At 41.2% G+C, this 9408-nt stretch overlaps 1 protein-coding gene across 1 annotated transcript; it reads right to left on the reverse strand.

The window, feature by feature from the left end:
• Positions 1 to 4388: 4388 nt before the first annotated feature.
• On the reverse strand, positions 4389 to 7301 carry LOC106012290. Its single transcript, XM_013084770.1, has 5 exons — positions 7068 to 7301; positions 6537 to 6662; positions 5866 to 6001; positions 5142 to 5234; positions 4389 to 4570 (listed from the first exon to the last, which is right to left on the reverse strand). Exons 1-5 carry the CDS (start codon positions 7299 to 7301, stop codon positions 4389 to 4391), a joined length of 771 nt encoding a protein of 256 aa, XP_012940224.1.
• Between the last annotated feature and the right edge of the window lie 2107 nt (positions 7302 to 9408).

Consider the following 9408-nt stretch of genomic DNA (forward strand, 5'->3'; position numbering starts at 1 on the left):
TTCAAATTCTAAGTTTTAAAAAGTACAAAAGTTTATAAAAATGAAAAAGTATTTTTCTCTTTCTCCAAAACAATCACTTAATGATATAATATGGGTTTGGTACATTTTAACAGCTTGTCGACGATTTGCATTCTTTTAAGCTTTCCCAGTTCTGAAACAACTTGGAGTCTTCTCTCTTTTTTTGTGGGTTTTTTGTGTGGAAAATTAGCCCCACTATCTTTCACTGAAAATGTTGGTGGAAGATACGCTAAACGTCCGTACTAAAGGTCACAACACGTAAGCTTTCTGAAACACTGACCCATTTTCCATTATCTCCGCCTTGGCTATAGGCCTACGTCTTTACCATGAATGCGTATTCCTTAGCGTACACTTTACACTGCAAATCTTTACCTTAAATAATAAATGTACTTTAGCGTCCTGACCTATCTCTCTACAAACATACTATATTACGTATAATTTAGTGACAGTCTGTTACTACTTTCTAAGTCATCTCTTTGCAAACATGCGATATGACGCGTAATTTAGCAACACTCTATTGGTCCTAGGCCTGTCAACCTCAAGGGTTTGTTCATCACAATAAAATGCCGTTTTGTTATCTGGTGGTGGAAGAATCAGTAAGAGTGAGTCATCTTCATACAATTCACCTGACAAGTTCTCAGGCCACGTGAACCTGGTGGTGGTGGTGGAGGGGGGGGGGGGGCGAGATTGGCTCCCATCAGTCTGTTCCAGAGTCTCTAGTAAATACATGGGCATTGTTTTGCATTCTACCCAGTTGTGGTTGAATTAATAAACGACAAGCCAAAACCTTGATTCCCCCCCCCCCCCCCCCCCACAAAAAGTATATTATATTACATTACTGTTGCCTGACACACAAATAATGCCGATGGCGACGACGACAATGGTAATGGCGACGACAATAATAATAACACCAGTAACAAAACGATGCCAACGTCACTTCTGTTCTTGTGTGGATTTAATTTACAGTATATTACTAGACTCATTAAAATATGTCACTAGGAAGGCGTAGTCAGGGAGGTCTGTATCTTTCTCGCCTCCTCGATTACTTCTCTGATAAGCGACAGATCCAAAATTAGGAAATATGCACGCCTCAGCGACAGCTACCACTCCGTACCAGTGGACGTCGAAACGTCCGGCGCTCTCGGACCCCTGACGACCCAGTACTTCAAGAAAGTTGGTCGTCGGTTAACAAACGTTACAGGTGACCCGCCGGAGATGAGGATGTTGTTAGAGAGAATCTCTCTGGCGATCGTCAGAGGCAACGCACGAGCGATGAATTACAGCTCCCGATCGATAGATGGATAGATAGATGGATAGATGAATGGATGCATAGATAGATGGATAGATAGATGGATAGATAGATGGATGGACGGATGGATGGAGAGATGGAGGGATTGATAGATAGATAGATAGATAGATAGATAGATAGATAGATAGATAGACAGATAGATAGATAGACGTGATATATAAGATCAGAACATAACAAAACACTACTTATTTGGTATAACCCTTGTATCTGTTTGGCAACTGCAATTCAGCGCTGCAGTTTGTATCAGTTATCTTTACTTAATTCTTGTATCATTATAATAACAGAAAAGTTGGTATACTTCCTGTGCCTTTGGCATAGATCTATCGTGGAAGGGTGGCCATCTCGAAAACTACTCAACCAGCGACAGATCAAGTTTCAAGCCTAGCTGAGGTCAGGATCTTGACCTTTTTCTTTTTACTTTAAAAAACCGTTTCTCTTCGTCCAGTATTTTGACAAGTCGAAAGTACTGAGACCACCGCCGGATTTGCTCTCAAACCGAGGTAGGTCGTGTCTGGTGCGTCGGGACACCAAGTCAGAGAGATACACAGAAGATAGAGAAAAGAAAAGCAGTTAAGTAGCGACTTGGGTGTTATTTATGATGCTGTACACAACTGTCTCAGACCTCTGATCTTCTAATGTAACAGCTCTAAGGCTCAAATCTAAAAGCAGGTGGTCTTTAAAGCGGGGACTTTTTCAGGCTCTCCACCCTATCAGAGACGTATGTCGAAATCAGAGGGCTCGCCTTTTAAGTAATCTGACATACAGACTTCACCATGAGTTTAAGAACCACTTGCAAACACTCTGAGTGGTCTTCTTGGGTCGACCTGCACGTGGGCGTTCTTGGACTGACCCAGTGGGTTGGTGGCGCTGCCTCAGGCGGACAATGACAGAGTGTGACACTGCAAGTCTTCTGGCAAATTGTCGGGCTCCAACTCCATCCTGCAGCCATGCCATAGCTCTGGCACGACCAAAGCCTCTCAGCTTTCGTCTCGTTGCATATTGATGCGATACTGGATTTTGTGTAAACGGCGGCTTATATTGCCAACAGAGTGAGCACAGTTCGAGACCGTACGTCGGTTTATGACATGAACCAGACATTTTTAATGTGGAATGTCTGTGGTGTCGCACACAAGTCAATAAAAAACAGTAAATTTTGCTATAATTCACCGAGGATTTCCGTGCTGCACGTGGTGGTTTTGCCCCTTTGGGAAGCTTGCAGTAATCACTGGTGACCCTTTAACACTTTTAGAGCAAAAAATTTGAAACATTCCTTGGTGGTCTTTTTTCAAATAAAAAAAAAAATCAGGGTTGTCTGTCAAGGAGGTCCTTAACTTTTATTGAAGTCTGTAGACTCTAGTTTGTAGGGGTGCTGAACCCATAGAAAACAACACCAAAACCAAAACCCACTTTATCATCAAGCATGTCCTTGTCCCGTCAGTTAAAAAAAACCCTTGGTTATCATGAACGGCGCAGCGGGGGTTTCTGGGTTCCATCCTTGCAAGGGTGTTAAGGTACTTAACCTGCTCTAAACAAATTCTTCCTTTAGTCCGTATATCTCACCAAACTCATAAATGTAACATTACTAACATATCACTTATTTGACTTGCTATATATCGGTAGAATAGACAATAGTAACCCACCAAACAACTAATGTATTGCATTTGGTTGTATATTTATATCTTTTCTTCTCTTTTACTGATCCCAAAAAATAATTTTTAAAAATCATACAACCAGCCTGTTACTCACAACCAAATAAAACAATTTTTTCAACCCATCAATCAATCCTCCATCCAATCACTTACTCCGTAAATCTTGTAAATCTATCAATTAATATATAAATCAATCAAGCAAACACTCACATTTCATTTGTAGAATAGAAACAATTTTTTATTTGCAGATTAGTTCTTTGTTAGGAAATCAAGCGCCAAACCAGCATCAGACCGTCGTAAGGCCTTTTGGGCGTCGCGTTTGTAGATATTAATTGTTACAGTAGCTAGCTCAATTCGTACAATGTGTTCAATGCAAACTTTCTTGAAACGTCTAGTGATGACGGCGATAGCTTCTCCACTAAATAATTTAACCAGATCAATCTACATGTCTTTCAAACATGGGCTTGTAAGTGGAAATATATAGAATAGCTTAGAAAGCCGGCAACATGGTAGACCTACTTCTTCTCCAGATATTAGGTCCGGAGGAGACATAGGCAATCATGGTAACCCACTCCTTCCTCAGCTCAGGGACAAAAACTTTCCACTGTGTGAGTCTAGAGTAAAAATGTTTTATTTACTTCTTTAAAGCACTGAAGACGGTTTCGAACAGGCTATCATCGATATCACGAGATATTAATGCGAAAGTGTTCGGTGCATTGAACGCATTGTATACCATGAGCGGGTCTTATGAATGGGCGAGTTCAGTAAGATGTCAGTCATTTGCTACAGTGTTATTATTTATGTTTATGATAATAACATTCTAGTTCATGTTCTGACATAACTTCATTAAAATATGAGGGTAAAAAAACAAAGTCTGATCGGGGAACTTTTGAGGGGGAACAGAAAAAATGAAAAACTGGAAGGGATTGGGGACGGGAGGGGGAGGGGGGGGGTTCGGGGATAAGCACTGTACATAAAAGGAAGAAATAGCTTTACAAAAGCTAATATTTTAAGAATCTAAAGAAGGTCTCGGGATATTGATTAAGACGAGTGGCAGAGAATGTGGAGAGGGCGTTGATTTAAGATCCTGTAATTGTGTCCAGATGAGCAGTTCAACACAAGACAAATTACAAAGTACCGGCTCAGACTATCATACAAGTACTTCAACCATGACGCTTTTAGCGAAAAAAAAGTTTATATTATATCATCAGAGCTAACTATTGCACATTTGAGAATCTGTTCATATATCTCTGATTAGCTGATGTCCAGCTTCATTCACGTTGGCCAAAGGCGTCGTTTGAGAGTCTGTGCCAGGTAAAATTAATGAGAGGCCTGTGCCGAACGCATCGGGGGAGTGAGCAAAAGTCGTCAATCAATTCCACTTTGTGTCTGTGCCAGGCCGCTCAGAGAGTTTACAAGACTCTGTGCACAAGGATGATTCCCTCGAGACCGGGCAAGAACTCGGGGAAGATCTCCCTCACTTCCTCCCTCCAGACTCCATCAGCCTCTAGTTTCTTCATGAAGGGCACAAGTCCCTCCTCGTACCACGGTACACGCTGAGCCTCCTCTCTGAATACGTTCACGATGTAACCACCTGAGGAAACAGGCAATGTATTTGTTTAACTCTTTCATTGCTGAGACGTATTTCTACATTAGTACAGTCAAGATAAAATGTTAATCTAAGAGAGATTCAAACAAAGACATAGTAGCTTTCAGCGTAAATAAGAATAAGCAAGTGCACACGCGGTAGTTCACCTCCTAAACCTTTCTCCATAGGTATATTTGAAAAACATTATTGGACCAGTTTTGGGGACCACAACCGAATACGTATCATGTCTGCACAGCAGTGAAGAGGTTACATGTAGTTTTTCTTCAACACGCGGTGCAGGTTGCAATTTTTACTGCGACGTTGCTAGTTTAATAACACCAAAGAAAAAGAACAGCAGTAGAAGTAAAAATTATGCAGAGTAATTTGCTATGGTCAGCTCCTACATGTACCACATTATAGTTTCCACTTGGACTAGGATTTCACGGTTTTGCCACCAAATATCAATGATCCCTTGCTCTCACCACGGCCCCTTCTTGCTCCTGGTCACCTCCTCCCTCTTCAGAGATCAAGAGCTCTGCCGAGAAACTGAGAAGTTTGAGAAGTGCAAAAACCTCACCTTTTTTGACGATACGGATGATGTCTTCGAAGCCTGACTTAGGGATGTGGTTTTCTCCCATAGCAGCACAGATAGTGGCCATGTCGTAGGTCTCTGTGAGAGTAGATAAATAGACCAGATTAACACCGCATCACGCTAGCTGACTTTATGAAAGAAAACGTTCTCATACAGTGTATTGAACACATCATGTTTGCCAGCCAGTATTTAAAAACGTACCACTTTTTGATCATCGAAAATATTTCGTCATCGTTGAAACTGAATACAGATTGAACTTTATAGGGTGTAAGTTGGTATAACGTTTTGAAACAAAATGTCAAAATGTTTGCAAAGATATGTCATTGTCTGCAAAACTATTAACACAAACAATCATTTTCAGTAAAAAAAAACAACAACAATACACTGTATGAGGATCAAATCATTTAAATCCTGATCTATAGATTTAATTCTCTGAGTTGCGTGCTAGTGTTATTTGATAATTCCCAGTTATACAAAATTCGAATTTTTCAGCATCACTGCGTTTTAACACTGCACAGCGTTGGAAATTTCCACTCACCCATGGCGAACAGAGCACGACAAGTTGTATTCTGCGTCCTTCATATGCCAAATAGAAGGAAAAAAATAACTGACTCTAACGTGCTATCGGCTCTGGACATGACTTTTAAGCCCTGCCCACTATCCCCAATAAAACAACTTCTGTGTTGAATTTGAATTACAAGAAACTTACGGTCAGGGATGGGCAGTTTTGTGTCACCCAAGAATTGGCAGTAGAACTTGTTGTAGACTCCCTTCTCTTTAGCAACATCGAGCAGGCCTTGGGAGGCGTCGCAAGCATCAACGTTCTTGAAGCCATTTTGGTTCAGCTGTCGGGCGAAAGACACCGAAGCAGCAGTTGAAACATACGTAATGATCAAAATAAGAAACCAAACTTGAGTCGAAATGCAATAATAAACACTTAAAAGGAACAGACAATTTGCATGAAATACCAACCATCAGTTATTTTAACGCACTTTGACTTTACAACTAGATCTAGAAGTATCTGTCTCAACATGCTATTGTGACCCCCCCCCCCCCCAATATATCCAGGCCCAAGGGTGTTGCCATGGACTCGGCTCAAGCGACTTATTCTCATAAACTCTCTCTACCGATAGTCAAACATGTTGGGTGAACTAAAGATAATAGGTAACGCATTTTTCCTGAGGGTACAATGTCCTTTCTGGTGGTGCCGATAACCAAACTAATATATTTGTTCTTTCTTTTAAAAACCCATCTGTCGTAAGGACTGATAAAATCAGTTCTGCATCAAGCTAAATGCTTCCTCTTGAAAAAGCTCCCTTCCGTCACAATGGTATGAGTAGCCTTTGGCCATTTGGCTCATCAACAAAAATGTCCACTTACCGCAACACCGCCAAGACCAGAGCCCGCGCCAATGTCGATGATGCTGATGTCCTTGTTTGACCCTGACAAACGAGACACGATCTTGCCAAGATGTGTAGGGGCGCTGAACTCGAGGGTGCCCATGTACTGGAAGATGGATCGAGGTGATAAGAGATTATTCCCTGCATTTGACAAGGCCTGGGTTTATTTAGAATTTCAAGACCAGGGTCGCAAAGAGCTGTGAAAAGTTATCATAAAGTTGGTGTTTTCTTTCTCAGAACCTCAAGAAGAGATTGGTAAGGAATGACATGGTATTGAAACGAACGAGAGCCGAGGTATAGAGCTCTGAATGATACTTTCAACGTACAAACCACACTGTGCTGGTTTTTATTTAAAAAATTTTCTCACCAAATTTCGATCTCTGGCTTTTTTAGCAGCAGTGCTGACGTTTATTCGGAAGATTTATTCAAGAGTTGGTTTCAAAAGTTTGTATTTTGTATGTCAAATTCTGAAAGACAAAGTTGTATGTACACATCCCTATCAGGTACTTACTACTTCATAGTTCTTGCCGATATCGTCGTACAGCTTAACAGTTCCTGTTGAACCAATGCCTTTCTTGAGATGGGCTTGGATGGCAGCGAAGGACTCTTCCTTGCTGGGCTTGGACTCGGAGCATCTGGCTTGTGAGACGGACAAACATCTCGTCACGCCAACAGCAGCCTTCTGGGCTTTGCTTTGACGGAGAAGTGAGAGCGCACAGCGCTGGACAGCAGACTTGGAGAACATCGTGGAATAGACAACTGAAAAAATCCAAAATATGAAACCATGAAGACATTGAATAAATACCAATGACTCTTCTGGTCCCCATTGTGTGGTTTCTTTCTCAATGACATGTATGACTACAAAATTATAGAATGAAGCTAACTTATGATCATTGAAAAGCTTACCATGGTGGTTTCTGAAGTGTGGCGTCTGTATTTGTTCTGAAGTCAATTTGCTTTATAAGAAGACCAGAGACGACTCATCTAAAAACAACTTATCAAAATTTCTAGGTATTTCTTGTAAACTTATGTTCAGCAACCCTTTGACCAACAGACAACGAACTGAAGTTACATAAACATTCTTATTGAGACATAAAAGAGCTGAAGTCAAAATACGACACGCATTGTTTCTGTTTGGATTCCCTCAGTTGTTTTATTTGCGGTCAAAATCATATAGGGTATTAATAAATCAATTGATCTTGCCCCGCTGACTCGAACTCAGCCTTTGTTTATGCTGCAAGTAGAAGTGCAAAAGTTCACGACCGGTAACCTCCTGATTTGACCATTATCAGCAGTTAAGCAGCTGGACTAGATAGTGAAGATCTACTTCTGCGTGATTGAAGGCCATGGTTCCTTGAAAAAGATTCCTTGTCTAATCCTCAGATGATTTTGATAGGGAAATAGAGAAACAAGAGCACACACACACACACACACACACACACACACACACACACACACACACACACACACACACACACACACACACACACACACATACACACTCACACACATACACACACATACAGATATATATATATATATATATATATATATATATATATATATAAAGAGAGAGAGAAAGAGAGAGACAGAGAGAAAGAGAGAGACAGAGAGAGAGAGAGAGCGAGAGAGCGAGAGAGAGAGGGGGGGGGGGAGGTAGAAAGCTAGAAAGAAAGGGAGAGGGGAGAGTATAGCAGAACAGGCAGTGCAGGACATGTCTGTGAAAAAAAAAATGATGCGCTTTATCACAATGGTAAGACTTCAGACAAAAGTGTCAGATACATGCCTCGCATCAGAGAGATAAGACAGACAGAAACAGACAAAGGGATTGACAACCCAGAGTAAGAATGGGCGAGAGATAACGGTGGCGAGAGTATGCACTACGTCATGAAAATAGTGACGATAGATACTGATCTCAAGACCTGGACTCCTCCAGAGTGAAGAAAGAGAGAGAGAAAGAGTTAGCGATACATAGATAGATAGAAATATATATATATTATATATATATATATATATACATATATATATATATATATAATATATATATATATATATAGAGAGAGAGAGAGAGAGAGAGAGAGAGAGAGAGAGAGAGAGAGAGAGAGAGAGAGAGAGAGAGAGAGAGAGAGAGAGAGAGAGAGAGAGAGAGAGAGAGAGCGGAGTGAGTGAAAATACAGTGGACACAATACTGTTAGATTTAACCTAAATCTGATTTGAAGGCGTAATCGCCAAAGAGTAAGTAGGGGCTAGAGACTGCAGTTTCCAATCCCCTGTTGCGCATTTTTTTAAAGCATAGGCTAGTGAAGTTATCCACGGACTGAAGAGCTGAACACATGCTTAGGACAGTAATGTTGTCGGAATTGAAAGGAATTTCTAGGCACGTTAACAATCCATATCACAACACGTAGTGAGCTGTCCTTCCTTTGCAAGGTAGCCTTGGATCTTACGGAATGCCAGACGACATCGGAACGTCCATTGATGATCTATCACGTTATCACTGTGACATCGTCGCCACCGCTGCGTGCTGATAGCACATAGGCTACATTACAACATGGTCATCCTTACGTGCGGATAAAGAAGGCAAAAGGGGGAATAATAGGTTGGTAATCCACGCTTCAAGCTATGCCTCTCGCCGTTGTTGTGGTCAGCAATGCAATTTATGTTTTGTTGAGTAGTACTTTGAGGTCCCGTGTAGGAAGGGAGGCACTAGCATAGAGACGTCCATCTCTCTTCAGGTATGGAGTGGGGTTATTGGTAGCGTCGTAAATCCAAGTTTCTTGAGTTATATCGCATCGTAATGGGTCCTTTTTTGGTATATCCGAATTCCGACGTTTCGACGCGGATTACGGTGT

This window comes from Aplysia californica, unplaced genomic scaffold (genome assembly GCF_000002075.1).
Source record: "Aplysia californica isolate F4 #8 unplaced genomic scaffold, AplCal3.0 scaffold00316, whole genome shotgun sequence".
Lineage (NCBI taxonomy): Eukaryota > Metazoa > Mollusca > Gastropoda > Aplysiida > Aplysiidae > Aplysia > Aplysia californica.

What these genes read in the sequence shown, in the direction of transcription:
- LOC106012290 (XM_013084770.1), bottom strand. Translation starts at nt 7,301, where the DNA reads ATGTTCTCCAAGTCTGCTGTCCAGCGCTGTGCGCTCTCACTTCTCCGT. An exon ending in TCGGCAAGAACTATGAAGTA is followed by an intron (nt 6,663 to 7,067) that starts GTAAGTACCTGA and finishes TCCATCTTCCAG; the next exon opens with TACATGGGCACCCTCGAGTT. An exon ending in AAAACTGCCCATCCCTGACC is followed by an intron (nt 5,235 to 5,865) that starts GTAAGTTTCTTG and finishes CTACTCTCACAG; the next exon opens with AGACCTACGACATGGCCACT.